The sequence below is a fragment of the Cottoperca gobio genome, chromosome 12, assembly GCF_900634415.1.
Source record: "Cottoperca gobio chromosome 12, fCotGob3.1, whole genome shotgun sequence".
Taxonomy (NCBI): Eukaryota; Metazoa; Chordata; class Actinopteri; order Perciformes; family Bovichtidae; genus Cottoperca; species Cottoperca gobio.
In genome coordinates, this window is record NC_041366.1 from 4,716,962 (window position 1) to 4,734,805 (window position 17,844).

Genomic DNA, 17,844 nt, shown 5'->3' on the forward strand with positions numbered 1-17,844 from the left:
CATACACGCATGTTTTACATACTGCAATTCGTTTTTTGTTGTCCACCGCATAGTTATTTTACGTGAACAAATTGATCCCTTGTGTCTTTTTTTCTAACTGCCGCTCAGTAACGCTGAGTTGCGGATACTTCTTCAGGGTTCTCTCCTGCAACTTGATTGGATTCTGTCAGATTAGTTCAAACACAGTGGATCTGGGGAAGTAAGTGTCGACTCACTGGGAATGAATAGCGTTAACATTAGTTGATTCAGGAAGTTAATTTATGTGTGGCACACGTTTTATATAAAATACTTAGTTACTTAGAAGTTATTCATTTTTTTCAAAGTCAAAAGGCTCAAGTCCAAGTGAAGTCACAAGTCATTGGTGTTAAAGTCCAAGTAAACCTCACTGTGATGACAAGACCAGACTTAGCTCTTTTAAAACATTTATAACTGGAAACACAAAAGCGGATTCTGCTAATATTTGGTGAATTAATTATTTACTTAATTTTAAAACTAGGAAGGAGTACAGGAATATGTCATTTTGCACACTTTGCTTCAGGATGCACTTGGTGCATTCTTCAGCTGATCTCTGTCTCTCCTCAGACACAAACACATGCGCAGCTGTGGCACACAACAATCCAGTCACACAATTAACTTTTCACAACAGCTGTGATGATGAAGTGAGCCTCACAATGTTTCCAGTTAATTAAACGTAAAGTGAGAACAGTGATGATTTAACAGCCACTCTGATGTGCTGGGTGATTTACGCTTCATCAACAAAACAGCTGTGATGTTCATTTGACAAAAACTAAATTACTGTTTTGCCGCTTGATCAAATATTTCAAAATGAATTAAGCATTCAGTTCCCCTTTTTTCATTACCACTTCAGTAGCTTTAGGGTGGGAAATCATCTTATTCCACACGGCTGATAGCATCATGTATTCTGTATCATCTTGCAGCTTCTCATTGGAGCTAGATGATGTGTCCACAGAGTGAAATATACAAACACAAGACTCCCGTGTTTTTTATTCCTGCATCAATCCATCGAATATAAATATTCTAGCTGTCTCCTGCATCATTTTACACACATTTCCCTTAAATTCATCCTGACATATTTAGCATCTTTGGAAACTTCTGCATCTCCACTAGAATTTTAAAAGTGAATTTGTCATGGCTTTACAGCACGAGGTTGTACAACATACAATCCTTTTGGATTTTTATTAAGGCTGCAACTAACGATTATTATCTAGAATAACTAATCGTTTGGTCTATGAATTATCAGACAATAGTTTTACATAGTCAAGGTGGTGTCTTTAAATATATTTTTTCATCAGTCTAAAACCCAAAGATATTCACTTCATACAACACATAGAAAAGCAGGAGAGGCAGCCTTTTCTGACATTTTATAAATTAAAAATGGCTTTAACGTTAATCAATTATCAAAATAGTTTTTTTTGTCCCTCCACTGATCGATTAGTCGACTAATCGTTGCAGCTCTAAGTCATTACAAGTGAACGGCAGCAGCAAGAATGCGTGTAGCATTAAAACCACACACACAGTGCATGTTGAGGCCAAGAGGGCACCGATATGATCACAACCTCTGCGTGACTCTCTCTCCCTGTAAAGAGCGCAGGTGGTGGTCATCCGCAGCAATAAAACCACCAGCAGCAGCAGACTGCCCACAGCCTAAACATTCCTCTGTAATAAGTGCGGAATAAACAGGCTTCTCCCTGCACCTATTCCAATCCACCTCTATTTGTATCTGTTTGGAAAGAAACTTCGCTGTGACCTCAATGTAGGAGCGGAATCTCCCATTGCAGCATTTCTTAAAACATCTCAAATCAATGCTCTAACAGACATATATGTTATTTTTATTGTTTTCCTCTCTCGCAGCTCAAGGCAGAGGTCGACTGATGCACTCAGGTAATTTTTCTTCACAGAAGAGATATACATCTGCCTGCAGGCGTGAGATTTTTCTTTTTCATTTACTAAACTGTTTCCCAGATCATCCAGTTAGGCGGAATTTCCCTCACCATCCGCTGACATTATCTTTATAGTAACCAGCTGGGGATCTGCTCTGTTTCGAGATACTGCCACAATTCAAAGACAAGCTCATGCAGGAAACTAAAAGACAGTTTAAGAAAGAGTTTAAAAATCGTTTTTGGAGGAGATATCTAGGCTGGTTTTGTTTTAGTTTCAATACCACAGGTCTGAATGTACATGCGCATTTGTAGAATTGCCAGTTTCATGCGTTAATTCCCAGAACTTTAAATCACACGTTTCCCTTCAGCGTGGACTTACTTCTCCCGCGCTCCTTCATGAAACTAATAAGATCCTTGTAGTGCTTGTGGTCGTCCTCGTACGGCTGGGCCTCCACCGTGATGTTCATCTCCTCCTTCAGGTTCAGGTAGATTCCCTCCGACAGAAAGTAGTGTGGCCGGTCGTCCAGCCGCAGGTCGTGGAATATCACAACCGCCCGGGACGTCCAGTTGAAGTGCGTGTGCAGGACGTTGGCAAAGTCCCCCAGTTTGGTGGTGGACGGCCCGCTGCGCACGATGGTCCGGTATTCCTCCCGCTTGTCGAAGCCGTACGCGGGTCCTCCGGCAGTGATCAGCGGGAGTTTCCAGTGGGACGCAAAACGCCCCACGGAGGCCAGCGGGTATACGCACCCGGGTCCGAAGAAAGCGTCAGGGTGAATGTAAAGCTTTGCGTCCACTGCCACGACCTGCGCCCGGCTCTCGGCACATGAGCCCGCGATGGGGTCCTCGGTGCTGTAGCTCAGGATGTTGATGAAGCGGCCGCGCAGCAGCCCGTGTTTGCTCTGCAGGTCCTCCTGCGCCATGAGGATGGCCGGGAGGACGCGTGGCAGAGCCCACGGGTACTTCTGGTGGTTGTCCGGGAGCATCACCGCCACGGTGATGTTACCTCCGCAGCCGGGGAGGAGGCAGCAGGACAGTGCGGCGAGCAGGAGGCATCCTAGCGCGCTTCTGCATCCCATGTCGCGTCCCAGCCGCTTGGAAGAAGTCCCAGAGAGGAAAGTACGCACCGTTTGGAGAGGAGACACGGCCAGCTATGGCACCTTGACACCACACCATAAGTATCCGTCTTCCCTCACTCTCTGTCTCCTTCTCTCTTTTTTCAAACGTTAAACAAAGTCGGTAAAAGTATCATCCTGTTGTGCCAGTCCGGCGATGCCATGCGTCTCTGCTGCGTAAATCCACGTTAAATTAAGTTCCTGTACTTCCCAATGCGACTTCTCCAGCGCAGCGCGGTCCTCACACTGACAGGCTCTCTGAGAGTGATAACATCCATCCAGATGACTGCAAGTTAAATGAGAGCAGCCCTCTACTCGGCCCCCGCACGTCACACACTGCAAGAAAAGTCCTTTAATCAGCTGACGGTTAGGTTTAACATGATTACTCCTCAGGTAAACATGTCAGTGTAGATCATATGTGTGAGAATAATATTATCAAATGAGATATGTTTTATTCTACTTCCTTACATAATAAGACAGATCCTGTCTGATTGTGTGTCTGTAAAAAAACAACTCAAAAGTAAAACTGACTTTGAAACAAGAGGAGCTCGTACGGACATCAGGGTGTCATTTGTAATGAAAAATGTGACTTTAAAGCAAAGTGCGACAGACAGAATTATATGTTAAAATATTTGAGAGGATTACTTTTTTGCAGTGTATGAATAAAGCTCCCAAAATGGTCGTGAGTCGCCCCCTGCCTGCCTTTTCACAGAGTGCAGTATAGACCTGTGACAGTCACCAGTGTGAAACTACTGCTGAGCAATTTGAGGATCATTTTAGAGGTTTTAGCAAGTGTCACCAGGTTGGATTTTATGGAGATTGTAGGTGTCAGATGGAATAAGTCTGGAGTCATAGAAGTGCCATAATAGAATACATCTGTAAAAGAACAAGAAAACAAATGTGGATATATGAAGAACAAAATTCCTTTAAAAAATCTACACAAAAAAAGTAATTTATTTACACAAAAATAAATAAATATATATTTTTAAAAATGTATACAGAAATACATACATAATTAAATGTGGAAAAAAAAATGCTCTTCTTTATCATTGTATATTTTGTTATTTGTCATTTTTGAGTAAATAAGTGTGGAAATATTCAGCTCTGTATATTTCCACACTTGTTATTTACTCATTTATTCTTTTCTCTTTAAATTTCAAAATGTATTTTCTTATTCTTTGTATGGCACTCCTATGACTCCATAAATAAATGTCTGTCTGCTGATGGTGCTGTAGTGATACACAAGGCAGCATATCAATCAAAGTGACTGAACTGCTCCCCCTGCTGGCCTCGCCTCGGTGTGGCTCGAGGGAAAGTTAAAGTCTCCAGCCCAATAACAGTTTTGCCTTTTGTTAGTTCACCTGGATGTTTGACCTTCACTGTGTGGATTTTAACTCTAGAAGTTTTCACATTCATCTGGTGAAGGAGAAAGTTTCTCTGCTCCCCTTGAACCTTAAAGAAAGATGTGAACGTGCAAGCATCATTTTGTGACATCAAAACTGGTATAGAAGCCAATTTTGGTCCACATTTAATTTATGAATGTTGAAAATTGTGTTTTGAAAAAAGCGGGGAATAGTCGAGGGAGTTTCAGTCTCGAAGCTTAATACGTGCAATCATGGTCAAAGTGCTGTAACATTATTTACACATAAAAGGGGGAACAATAAAAGAAACGTGACAGTAATGTCGATTCATTTGATTGTATCTGTCTGGAGTTACAAATATTATTTCTTAATATAATTTCATACAAGAATGTGTACACATGTATTTGCCATTTTTCCACTGAACAAACACTTTAACTATTCAAATTATACAATTTATTATTTACAATTTAAATGTGAGTATATGAAGCAGTTGCTTTACCTAGTAACGCTAACCCTTTTTACACAGCGGATATTTTGACTTGTCATAGCAGGAAGAGCAAAGATGTTACTCATAACATTATCAATGGCTCCGTTGTATTGAAGTGTCACAGTAAGCCACGACAGTGAACCAGCAGTTTATCGCCAGGTATGTTTTCAGGTACAGACACACAGCCCACAGCTGCACATGTCTTCAGAGAAGTTGTGTTCAGTGACAGGATTATAACCATCAAGTTTTCCTGAAGCCCTTTTTAATTGACTATAACTTGGTTCTTAGACAATAGAGAACATTGTGCAGCACTTTTTATTGACTTATCCAAGGCTTTTGATACAGTGGATCATGCCTTATTGTCACAAAGACTACAGTATAGGTCTCTCAGATCAAGCTGTCTGTTGGTTTGAGAACTATTTATCAGGCAGATCACAGTGTGTGCGGGCAGAAGGTATAACTTCTAGCTCTCTTAATGTATCCAAGGGTGTGCCACAGGGATCGGTTGTAGGACCATTGTTATTTATCATTTATGTAAATAATCTTAATCACAATGTTTTAAATGCACATTTCCATTGTTATGCTGATGTCACAGTAATTTACTGCTCTGCGTCCTCCCCAAATCAGGCTCTTTGTCAGCTCCAGACTGCTTTTAACATTGTACAATGTAACTTGTGTGATTTGAAACTTGTTTTAAATGCTGGAAAGACGAAGCTCGTGATGATCTCGAAAGCAGAAAGCAAAAACCAAACACTTGAACCTCCCTCCTATCACCACTTCACAGGGTTCTGAGATTGAATCTGTATCTCAGTTCAAATATCTTGTCATTGGCATGGAGATGTTGTTAAAATGAATGCATCGTCTCAGTGCCTCAGCTCTCTGGATACCATCTACCACGGGGCACTGAGATCCATAACAAACCTCAAAACCCTGACGCACCACTGCACCTTATGTGCTCGTGTTGGATGGTCTTCCCTGACCACCCGTAGACTGAAACACTGGCACATTCTTATTTATAAAGCTATTCTTGGTGCTCTTCCTCAATACCTAAGGATCTATATTAGTCGGAAATGTAGTGGACCATATCGGCTTCGCTCCGAGGACTTGTTTCTTTTAACTGTCCCAAAAGTCCGTACAGAACTTGGGAAAAGGGCTTTTAGTTACGCTGCTCCGGCTGCCTGGAACCAGCTGCAGAATGAGCTAAAACTCAGAGAGCTGGTCTCTGAACAGAATTAAAGCGTCTCTTAAAGACATTGAAGCAGACCGCTGTGTCTGTAAATGTTTTAATTAATGTTGTGATTGTGACAGTTTTGTGTCTGTAACTGTGCTGCTGCCTATCTTGGCCAGGACTCTCTTGAAAAAGAGATTTTTAATCTCAATGAGACATATCCTGGTAAAATAAAGGTTATAAATAAATAAATAAATTGACTGAAATGTAGTAAAAGATCTGAAAGGATGCTTTAGAAGAGACGTGGAAGGACATACTCTGTATGCGTGGATGCTGATTGCATGTTTTCTTTTTGTCCTGCTGCAGAACGGCCTCCAACCACAAAGCAGCACCTTCAATTAGACCTTAATGATGTGTTGTATTAAAGTCCATCTATCTGCAGCAGACAGCAAAAAAAAAGAAAGATAAAAACAAATATGTAATCTTAAACCTATTGCTGTCAAATCTTTTATTTTAAAAATGTTTACAAATTAAGGTCTTAAGTTTCAGCCCTACACATATTTATTTAGTATACTTTTAATAATGGTTAGGCAAAAGTAATTGAGTAAACTGAGGTCATATTTCAAGTACATCTATATTAAGTTTAAGAACAAATTCATAAAATAATGGTGTCAAAATGGCAGTTAGTATATTTGAATTCATATTACGTATGATTAATATTCTCTTATAATAAAACATGTCCAGTTCTCAAGTTTATATTTAGATATACACATTAAAAAAAAAGCAGAATTAAAATGTCCATTTCACCTAATGATTTAAATTGAACATAATCAGCCCTAGACATGTACAGCAGCGAGGATTGTAATGTTTCCTTACTTCCCTAAAGAACAAGAGAAGGACCATGTGACTCAGGTTGTTTAAACTGCCACTTTGTGATGCTGCTTCACAAACAGGAAGTGCAAAAAGGTTTTTAATACAGTGTTGTAAAGTGGTGCCTTACTCTTCATGCATAAACGTTAAAAAATAAAAACCCACACACACACACACTTGTAGCTCTGAATAAATGATTTTATTCCCTCTGCTCAGTAAGAGCTTGTTAGGGGACGACAGGGCTTAAGCTGAGGTTGCTGTAACAAACATAATAAGATAATTGTGTTCCCACGAGTCTTACAAATATACATCCATAATCACATTGGTTAAGAAAGATGACTGACTTCATTTAATGCTGACCCAAGAGACATACAGGAGACAGTTCCTGCTAGGAAACACCAACAGGATTGTCAGCTTTTACATTCTTAGTGTTCAGCCCTTGAAAAGCTCCAACAGAAATATAAACTGCATACTGTCTAAAAATAATCACAGCTGCAAATCAACCTGATGCAAAGATAAACATGTGCATACTGATATTTGATTTTTTGAAGGCGTATAAGAAAGGCTTGAAGATAAACAGGTTGCCTGATTTCATACATTGTATTTCCCTTAGCACACTTTGTTTGACTCAACAGTTTGAAAGGAGTCCGTCTGTAGGTCCGTCTGTAGGTCCGTCTGTAGGTCCGTCTGTAGGTCCGTCTGTAGGTCCGTCTGTAGGTCCATCCAGCCTTTGGCCTCTTCGTTCTTTACTCCTTCAGCCAGCCGAGCAGCTGAGGTGTGTAATAGGTGATGATGATGTCAGCACCTGCGTCAGAGCATGGAAACACTTTCAGCATAGAGTCAGATTACACAGAGAGCTGAACTTATAACTGATGTATAGTGACATTGCATCACATGTCATTCTGCGGACGCTCTTATCCAGAGAGACTTACAGTGAACTAACTACAGGGACAGTCTCCCTGGAGCAGCTCAGGGTTAAGTGCCTTGCTCAGGGGCACAATGGTGGCAGCCTGGTACAGCCACTAGACCATCACCACACAGTAACTTATATCACTTTTTGGGAACATAATTATTTTATGTCACTTTAAAGTTGCAGTGTGGGACTTGTGTCTCCCCCGTCTGGCAGTGAGAATAATTACACAAACATTGTCGATGTCTGCCGATGACGCTGCCCGCCACATCTCCCCTGCCCCAGGAGCATTCTCTTTAAGTCTTGCTGTGGACATAAGGGCCAAGGGAAAGAAAAGGCCAAAATCTGTGTTTTTTCATCGTCGTTGATCACTTTCTTTTCACTTTAAAGATGTACCACCATACTCCTCACTGCTGCTCTGTCGCCATGGTTTCTCCCGTTTTCCTGTCTCCTTTAGTTCTGGCTTGCTGGCGTAAAAACGCATCACTTCTGGTGCGCCGGCGTAGGAAAGTTGCTACAGACCACCACAACCCTGGTATACTGCGAAATCTGGAGAGCTTTCCCCGCAGCTATAAGCTTAATCAGCATTGTGGGAAGTGGCGAGGGCTCGAATGTAATGGACGTTCATTTCAGCTTTAATGTAACAGATGCTCATGTACTTGATGTACCCGCAGACATTTAGCCAAGTCCCGTCCCCCCCTCTCACCTGCCCTGCGGAAGGCGGTCATGGCCTCCATCACAGCGGTCCGCAGGTCGAACGCTCCGGCCTGCGCTCCGTGCCATATCATGGCAAACTCCCCCGACACGTTGTACACCGCCAGGGGGTGAGTGGGGAACTGAGAGACGCGTGAGGAAAAACAAAGATTGATCACAATGTGGATACTTCCTCAAGACATTTCAAAATGTTTTAAAAAGGAAATCTCAAACGGCATTTTGCCAAAAATGCTTCTGGGATTTGTTCCCAGTTGTGTTTTATAGCAACAGAGCATGTTTCCCACATTGCATAAGTTCAACATTGTTCTTCATGGACCTGAACTGATAGTTACAGACCTTGTCCTTGACTTCTCTCACAATATCCAGATACGGCAGACCTGGCTTCACCATCAGCATATCAGCCCCTTCTCTCACGTCTCGCTCCTGCAGAAACAAAACAACAGTGAGCTCTCCGACAACTGCTTCAACACAACACCTCTGACCCCGACTGTACACAACACAACCAAATGAGCTTACCACAGCTCGCAGGGCGAGTCCTCTGGCTCCAGGAGGCAGCTGGTAGCAGCGTCTGTCTCCAAATGCAGGTTTGGACTGTGCAGCATCTCTGCATACACAACACAGCAGAAAGCTTTAGTCTATGCTCACTTTGAATTGTGATTTCACTGATGCTGGAGCGCTTACTTACCTGAAGGGACCATAATAACAAGAGGCAAACTTTGCACTGTAGCTCAGCACTGAAGCCTGGAGAAGGAGAGTATCGAGAAGAGAAAGTGTTTTAAATCCTTTAATAGGTTTTGCAATATGTTTTTCTTACAATCAACAAATCCCATGAAAAGACCAGAACCAACCATGAATTCATCCTACGAACAAGTGTTGTGTGTGCCTGATGTTTCTTCTTCCTCTGTGCCATAGAGCTGCATTGTTCAAAATCTATGAACAACACATCAGTGAGCCACACTGCTGCACCGGCTGACATGTTCCTTTGTTTATTTTGCACAGCATGTACGAAATGTGTATTAATCCGCAGCGGGATATAGTCAACAACCTGCTACTAATGTTTGCTCATACAGTGCCCAGCTGTTTCAATAAACTACTGAGACTTTTGGAACATGAAAGCATATATTAGTAGTTGTTTTTAAAGATTGAAGTCTTCAGTGGGAACTTTCCACAGACAGAGTAGGGAAGTCAGAAAGTCTTGAAAATCACATAGTTGGTTTAGGTATCGTCATGGGATGTGTTGACTTTAAGTCTTAAATCTTTAAATCTAAATTAAAGCAAGTTTTTTGTAAGACCTTGATCACTTCTGTTGAGTTTGTACATATATATTTATTCAACGTGGATTTTAAGTCTTTTACCTTGTTTCCCAAACCATTGGATATCAGGGCATGTTTTATGGCTCTGACTCTTCCGTCCATCATATCAGAGGGAGCGATGATGTGACAGCCTGCAGAGCAACACGGAGGGAACACACCAACATAAGCTCAGTCATTATCGGATGACAAAAGCTATCAATTTGTTTGGTCTTAAATTAGTCAAGTTAAAATATGTGGACGAAAACAGGAATTAGGCTTTTTTTAATTTCTTTTTAACAATAATACATTGTAGAAAGCAGCTCGCACTAATTGTGAAACTCCACAAATTCCAAGAATACAAATAAGATGACATTTTTTGAGGCTGTCAGTTAAAACAACTTTCAACTAACATGTTCTCCTACTTGGAACCAACTTAACTACACAAAGTGTGTCTGAAAAACTATTCTCAGCTAAAATCACATGTAGACCCGTCAGCTTCTAGGTGATGATAATCGACACTAAATAAATAAAAACATTGGTGCATTCTTAACTTTCATAGATTATTCAAATCAAATGGAGAGGCTCACTGAGGAGGAGGAAGAGAAGTGCTTATTTCTTAATTATAGTTTGCAAAAGGAAACAATCTTGAGAATGACAAATAGGATTTACCAGCTCGAGCGTAGGCCAGCGCAACTTCTGCCAGGCGCAGACAGCTGGCGTCATTGTTCAGAGTACCGTCATCGTTCAGGATACCTGCAGGAGAAATAACATTATTTTAAAAATCTGTCTTAAAGTCTGGCCTTTAAGTGAAATAAACATATCTGACCGCAGTGTCCATGTGATGTGTAGGGACACAAGCAGACATCGCACGCCACCAGCAGCTCCGGGAACAAAGACCTGATCTTCTTCACTGCCAGCACAGCTGGCGTGTCGTCCGCGTCGGCACCTGAGCCCCTGTCGTCCTGACGGGGAAAGATCACAGAGTGTTGAGTGTGAAGAAGCAAGTTTTCTGCCCCTCAGAACATCCTCATTCCTTAATAATCTGCTGCTGTAACAGCCACCACTCTTCTGAGGACTTTCCGCTAGATTCTAGAACCTCTTTGATTCGTTTCCCTTCAGCCACAAGAACATCAGTGAGGCCCAACATGATGTTGGCTGAGAAGACTCACAGACGGTGTTTGGTGGGGTTGAAGTCAGGACTCCAGTAGAGTTCTTCTACACCGTGCTGAGTAAAAACCATGAAAAAAGCCCTACACCAAAAATATACAATATGGCCAAGAGTATGTGTACTTTTGGCCATATAGTGTATTTTTATATAATATTGCAAATTCAAATATTTGAAAGGACTCATACCGTTTCTATGAGTTCAAGTTACAGGGGCTGGTTTTCTCATTTCGAAGAGAAATGAACATTAGAAAACCCATTACTAGATAATGATTTATTTTGCAATAATAAAAGGCAAACACAAGACTGCAGGCACACAGTCCTATTACGTACGAATGTTGAGCAACGCACACAAGGCACAACAAACACACTTCAGTCGGACTACTTAACACTTTCGCACCTCTTTGAGTTTTACATACCTTTTCTATATTTGCAGGGACACCAAAAATCAGCACACATTTCAAGCCGTTCTCCACAAGCGGCCGCAACATTCCTTCCAGCTTGTTCACCCCGTATCTGTGGATGACAATATATATATATATATATAAATAAATATATATACCGTATATATATATATATATATATATATATATATATATATATATATATATATATATATATATATATATATATTTTTTTTTTAACGTAGGGCTGGGTGATATGACCAAAATCTACCATCCCCATATAGGTCATTTCATATCTCGATATGTATCACGATGTTCTGTGGTGATTGAATAAATCAATAGTCTATATGAAATAACCACATGGTAAAGCATATTACTGTATACACTGTGTGAATTAAATGCTGAAAAGTACTGAGCATTTTCTCATATAATTAAGAACTTTAGTGCAAAATGAGCATAACCTTTCCCAGTGAAATTACAGAGAAAAATAAAGAATATTAAATAATTATTTTCCATTTATACACAGTTTGTTAGTTGCATTGAACTGAGTGGGAATGTAAAGTGTGATGTTAAAACAAAACCGCATTCTTCAAATGATTTTCCCTCAAAATATTTCACATCATATTTTCTGAGAAATTTGAGTCAGTTTATGTTTGTTATATGAACAAATCACAAAAAGGCCTTTTAGGGAATGCCTGGAATCAAAGTGAAAATCATTCTCTATATCATGTTTTATTCAATTATTATTATAATTATTGACACACTATTTCCTATTTCAAATGGAAACTGTAGTTCACCCTGTGCCTTGTGATTCAGGACACTAAATGTAAAGGCGGGGGTGCAGTGAGGAATAAAAGGTCTAACGGATTCTCTCCTTATCTCGGCCGAGGTCCAGTGTTTGGCTCTGGGTCCTCCCTGCCACTACTTTTATCTGAGGACAACACCCTTCGTAGGTTCACAGCTGCAGGGTGACACTGTGTGTGTGTGTGTGTGTGTGTCATGTGATTTTTGTCTAAATTAACATTTAATCCCTGCAGTCAACACAGGGCAATTAGAAATGTGTTTCCCTAATGAGCAAGAACAGCTTCTGTAAATTGCTCAGAAAAACAGTTGCTTTGCTGTCATAGATGGCTATGATAGGATTTGCTGCAATGACTCTTACCTGGCCTGTCCCGGCAGGCTGCCAATGGGCTCCACTGCATCTGCACTGTCTCTGTAGGAGAGAGTGACAAAGGACCAAGATTGAGACCAAGTCCATTTAAATATTGCACGATATGTCACTCTTTGTGGTGAAAAGTCCATAGTTGTTGACCCTGTATACTTGTTTTATTTGCCCTTTCAATGTCAGAGAAGGAGCATAAAATTCATTTACGTGATGAAGATGGGGTAGATGAGATTGTCAGGTCTTAAATCAGCAGCGCAGGTCTGCCAGTATCGGAGTGTTGGGTGGAAATAGCCACTGTGGATGATGGAGTCCGCTGGTGTCTGCATCTTTACCCTGAGAAAAAGAAATCATTGGTGGTAGAACACAAAGTGGGACGAGGAACAGTTCAGGTTCTGTTTTGCCTTCAGTCAGAATACTACTCTCACACTCTTGTGCTTTATCTCGGCTCAGTCACCGTCAAATGTGATCAGGAATGCGTGATGCTGCTTCTCTAAACAGTAGCTTGACTCGGTCTCACTGCAGAGTAAGCAGGCTACATGTTTTCAAACTCTTAATGGGAAATGTTTCACTAATGTCTTGCAAAACAATTCTTCACAATAATGTAATTCACATAAACGCATGTCTATATGGAGCAAAGTGACATCAGTAAATGGCAAACTGCAACATTTGACATTTTCACCGCCAGTTTGCTTATTTGCTATTTAACCAGAGCAGGCTAAGTTATTATTACAACATGTCATGTGTCACCTTGGTCGGAAAAATAACTTTAGACCAACTGGGACTGTTAGAGCAACGAGCCACAGTACCTAATGTGTTCAATATGTGATATAATTATAATTAAAAACGGAATAAATGCTTCATAAGACTTACCTGTGAATACGAGTCTGCGACTTCTCCACACTTCAGTCAACTGCCAGTGTTTCTTCCTCCTTGGTTTTGTCCGACGGTTCACGGAAGAAGTGACGGAGCACTACTGCCACCTACTGATTGGAGTATTATTAATATTAGGCTGGAGCTATAGAAACCACCGATATGGAAATTATTGTATTGTTATCATGTCTATGTGTAACAACAAAAAACACACAAGTGGAACTTCTACCTGTAATATTCTCCCAACGCTGTAACACCAACAGTTAACAAAATTCCAAGTATTTGCAAATGAACCAAAAAGTAGTCCTTTCGGCCACCGTACAATCCGGGTTTACTCTTCTCGCGATTTTTATTAGAAGGCGAGAAAAAAGAAGTAGCTACTATGCTAACGGTTTGTTAGCACTGTGTAATGAATTGTTTCGCTTCCAGCTGGATGGACGAGAAAACGCCTGACTGTAATTAAGGTAAAATAATGTGTGGTCACAGTAAAATACATTTTGTATAAGCCTTTACGTGCGTTGTGCTGGTAATTAGATGGTCTGTATCATATCTGACTGTCTGCGGTTAGCTTGCATTGTAGTGCAAGGATCGGCTACAGTCTGTATCATCGATGTAATTGTAGCTCGACTTGATCTGTAACGTTAATATAACACTGCGTGTCATTTTAACTCTGTTAGATACTCCGCTAGTTTCTAACTAAGGTTAAACCGTCTGCATATTGAGCTGACACTGTGATGACATAATGGAGAAAGATAGAATCACTGCCTTTCTTTGCTAGCTGTTTACTAATTTAGTGAGATGTGATTTGGGCCCCGTCTACTCTACGTTACAGATTATGTGTGGGCGTACTTGTTTTCTTCATCAGTTCTGTCAGATGTAGCACACTGTATCCTCTTTTCTGATGTTGCGTTTTCTTTACCATACATAAGGAAGGTTTCCAGAGACTGGGAGCACTTCCTGCAGCCACCGATCATCATCCTTCTCGAGGTGGATTTGAAGATGTAGCCAAGAGTGAACTGGGTCATCTCTGCAGTACTTCACCCTTTCTGCCCAGGCATAATCGGGGACTTCTCACCTCCACCCTCTGCCACCCTAACTCTGGAGCACTTTGGCCCCTAACCAGGGCTGCCTAGTGCGTGACTCTGCCGTCCTTAGTCAGTCCGTCCCTGGTTGAAGACCCTGCTGTCCTCAGCTATGCTGTTCTCCCTGAGGGAACTGGTCCAGTGGCTGGGCTTTGCCACCTTTGAACTCTTCCTCCACCTGCTAGCTTTGCTGGTCTTCAGCATGCTGGTTGCTCTGCGAGCTGACATGTTCACTCCCACGCTGAGCTGGTGGCTGGTGTTCGTCCCGCTGTTTGCTGCTGACGGCCTCAGCACTTACTTCACGGCCATCGTGTCCATCCGTCTTTACCAGGAAAACGAGAAGCGCCTGGCCGTGCTGCGGCTCCTCTGGGTGCTGACGGTGCTCAGCCTGAAGCTGGTGTGCGAGGTGCTTCTCTGCCAGAAGCTGGCGGAGCAGGAGCAAGCCAGAGACCTGTGGTTTGGCCTCATCGTTTCGCCACTGTTCATCCTGCTGCAGCTGCTGATGATACGAGCATGCCGCGTCAACTGAGGAGAAGCAGTTAGTACTTCACATCACCGACAACACGGGACGAGAGAGAAATCTTCATCTGCCATTAGAGATTTAAAGCATAACAATGGTGTCACTTTTCTTTTGGCTCATTGCTACCTTATTTGTTTTATTTACAAAAAAAAATCTAAAAATGTTTTCCCTACATATGTTCTGAGGTTCGAAATACAGTTTTTATAAATGTGTGCTCCTTATAGCTTCAAAATGAACAAAACATGTTGCTCGCTTAAGTTATAATGCAGAATTTCTCATCCCAGAACAGTGAACGCTGTTATATCAGCATCATGGTTTTGGAATAAGAACAATCATATTTGAGAATTAGAAGGGCACGGGGAGAGCGCAGACTTCGGCCAAGGCCGTTTCCATAAGTGAAGAATAATGCGTGTATCCGTATTGTGATTTAGAGCCGCTCCAAAATATAATCGGTTCTTCTTTGGTCGAAGCTACACCTTTCCACCAAGTTATGTGAAAATCAGGTCAGTAGTTTTTTCATAATCTTGCTGTCAAACAAACCGACAAAGCAAACCATGGTAAAGGTAAATAAATAGGATGACCATGTATTTTTGGCCATGTTGTGTAAACATACTTAATGGTAACCATTGCTATAGTGAAGCTTTAGTTAATTCTGAAGACTGAATGGAAGCAAATTGCAACCACACAATGATTATCAATGAATAATGGTTTGTCCCATCTTAGTTTTTTGATCAGGGTGGCTTATGGCTGTACATTTTTGATACTTTTAGGAAAACAGTGTCCAAGCAGTACATGTGTATTTGGGACATGGTGTGCCTTTTACATTGTGCAATCGATGATAGACAATGAGTCATGAGGAAAATGTATACCAGAGTTATGTTTTAATGCACATGTGCACACAACACATGTAAATGTGATAAACAGGTGAAACCAAAAGGCTGTAATGCCCCAGGTACCTTTTTTGGGAAACTGGGTAACGAAGCTCAAGGAGTTGCTGCAGCTTCATTGCGTGTTCACCCAGAAGAAGACATTGCTTGCCAGCACAAATTTGTTTATTATCATTTGTCTCACTTTGTTGCCTGTTACAGGGAGCCCCAAGTTGCCTAACGTGTCACTTCCATCAGTGAGAATGGTCTGAATAGCAAGAAGCTGATTCTGAAACTTGTTGTCAGCTCCGTCTCGCCCAAATAAAGAACTGAATGTGATTTCCACAAGCAGTCACTTGTGTGCACACGTCTTCCCTGAATATTGCTGTTTATTTGTACAATATGTAATGTGTTTGATCTGAGTTTGATCCTACCTTGTGTAAGTACTGCATGTATTTAAGGCCTAATTTTAACGTAATTCCCCATGTGAAATTATGTGTAATATGTATATGTTGATTTTTGGAAAGAAATTCACCAAATCTTATTTATGTTCTAGTTATGGCACCCTTAATGTCATCTGTATATACATGTAAATAAACCATCAACATTTATCCAATGTCGTGTAATGAATGTTTATGTCTGGCAGTGGATCAAAGGAGAGATATCTTGGTCTCCCTGGCCACCAGGAGGCGCTACTACTATATGGGCGTGTACGTAAAGGACCATTCCGATTTGTATACTTTTGCATGTTTTAGCTAACCTAACCTTTACAGACTTCACTAGCATGCGTCACACTGTATATCCTATACTTTTATTAGGTTTCTGTCAAAGAGAACCAACATTTATGTTGCATGTACATGTTTAGTGATGGATTAAAGTCATCAATCAGTGGATTTAAATGTCTTGCTAATGTATATACAGATTAAAACTGTCAAATAACATTTTATTTAGCCCCAAATAAATATCAGGACAATATAAAGGGAAATATAATGTAGATGCATGTAGAATATAAAAATATAATTACATTTTTTTTTTTAAAGTAAGTTGCTTTGGACAAAAGCGTCGGCTAAACGTAATGTAAATATGTAAACATTCAGTCAGGTTTCATGGAAGAAAGTTCCATAATTTATAGGAAGCAAAATGCAAGTTTTGTGGTTTAGTACACCTGTTTTATTTAGTAGTAGATAATTCAGTTTTATGATAAAACGTTAGACTTAGTGATTTAAGTTTTTTTTTTAATTGCATATAGAATAATTAAATTATGAAATAAAAGGCTCTATTTATTTTTTTAATCGTGAAGACAGAATTAGAAGCTTAAAAAAAGTGAGACTCCATATCTGTCCAACATTTGTGTTTAAAACATTTGTATTAGTTTTTTATGTTTTTAATATATTATGTTTACAAAAGGTACAATAATGTTTGTAAACTTAGCGATAACACTAGCAGGTATATTTTATGTAAAGTATCTATGTGAAAACTCATTTTGACTTTACCACTCAAATTTCCAGATATATTACAGAGTACATGACTTCTACCCACAAGCCGTGCTTTAATATCTGTCAAAGCAACGTCGAGAGGCAGACACAGGTACATGTTGACCTATTTCTTTTATGCATTTGATTATTTTCTCCCCCAGCCATGCCGTTCTTAATTATGGCTCGGTGATAAATGTTTGATGAGGTACAGTAATCGCTTGTAGTACCCAAGAATAGCCCTCTAAGTGCTAATTCATGTGCTACTTCTCAACTCATGTGTTTACTGCAGCCGGATTATCGACAGGTGGCATCACCTGCACATGTTGAATGAACCGGCCTCCACCCGGCACTGGATATTCCCTATGTATCTCACCCGAGCAAAAACAATTTAGAGTTTCAGGATCTCTATACTGCAACACTGGATACAGAGGTACTTGGTTTGAAGGGAAAACTATGTAAAGACCACATACATGTGGGACATTA

The 17,844-nt window shown here is 40.7% G+C and overlaps 3 protein-coding genes across 6 annotated transcripts in view; 1 reads left to right on the top strand and 2 right to left on the bottom strand.

Moving 5' to 3' along the window:
* Positions 1-3,281, bottom strand: part of npr2 (natriuretic peptide receptor 2) — a 61,307-nt gene extending 58,026 nt beyond the window's left edge. For both annotated transcript variants that reach the window (XM_029444344.1, XM_029444342.1), the window contains exon 1: positions 2,281-3,281. In XM_029444344.1, the coding sequence (XP_029300204.1) occupies positions 2,281-2,977 (697 nt within the window). In that variant the 5' untranslated portion in view covers positions 2,978-3,281. The remainder of the gene's footprint in view (positions 1-2,280) is intronic.
* A 3,795-nt stretch (positions 3,282-7,076) lies between these two features.
* Positions 7,077-14,454, bottom strand: alad (aminolevulinate dehydratase). Of its 3 annotated transcripts, none has more exons than XM_029444789.1 (13): positions 13,648-13,725; positions 13,419-13,531; positions 12,756-12,881; positions 12,546-12,596; positions 11,399-11,495; positions 10,642-10,777; positions 10,485-10,568; positions 9,879-9,967; positions 9,209-9,264; positions 9,040-9,127; positions 8,860-8,946; positions 8,516-8,645; positions 7,077-7,704 (listed from the first exon to the last, which is right to left on the bottom strand). In XM_029444789.1, exons 3-13 carry the CDS (start codon positions 12,872-12,874, stop codon positions 7,646-7,648), a joined length of 996 nt encoding a protein of 331 aa, XP_029300649.1. In that variant the 5' UTR covers positions 12,875-12,881; positions 13,419-13,531; positions 13,648-13,725; the 3' UTR covers positions 7,077-7,645. The 3 variants fall into 3 exon arrangements, with proteins under 3 accessions (XP_029300649.1, XP_029300648.1, XP_029300647.1); XM_029444788.1 differs by lacking the exon at positions 13,648-13,725 and adding an exon at positions 14,338-14,454 and having other exon boundaries at positions 7,646-7,704; XM_029444787.1 differs by having other exon boundaries at positions 7,646-7,704; positions 13,419-13,528; positions 13,648-13,686.
* Positions 14,455-14,578: 124 nt separating this feature from the next.
* Positions 14,579-16,502, top strand: tmem203 (transmembrane protein 203). The gene has a single exon (XM_029444790.1). The coding sequence runs from the start codon at positions 14,613-14,615 to the stop codon at positions 15,027-15,029; it is 417 nt and encodes a 138-aa protein (XP_029300650.1). The 5' UTR covers positions 14,579-14,612; the 3' UTR covers positions 15,030-16,502.
* The last annotated feature ends 1,342 nt before the right edge of the window (positions 16,503-17,844 follow it).

Coding starts and splice junctions, on each gene's coding strand:
- alad (XM_029444789.1), bottom strand. CDS start 12,874: ATGCAGACACCAGCGGACTCCATCATCCACAGTGGCTATTTCCACCCA. Junction 8,947..9,039: donor GACTCGCCCTGCGAGCTGTG/GTAAGCTCATTT, acceptor TTGTTTCTGCAG/GAGCGAGACGTGAGAGAAGG. Junction 8,646..8,859: donor TGAGAGAAGTCAAGGACAAG/GTCTGTAACTAT, acceptor CGCGTCTCTCAG/TTCCCCACTCACCCCCTGGC.
- tmem203 (XM_029444790.1), top strand. CDS start 14,613: ATGCTGTTCTCCCTGAGGGAACTGGTCCAGTGGCTGGGCTTTGCCACC.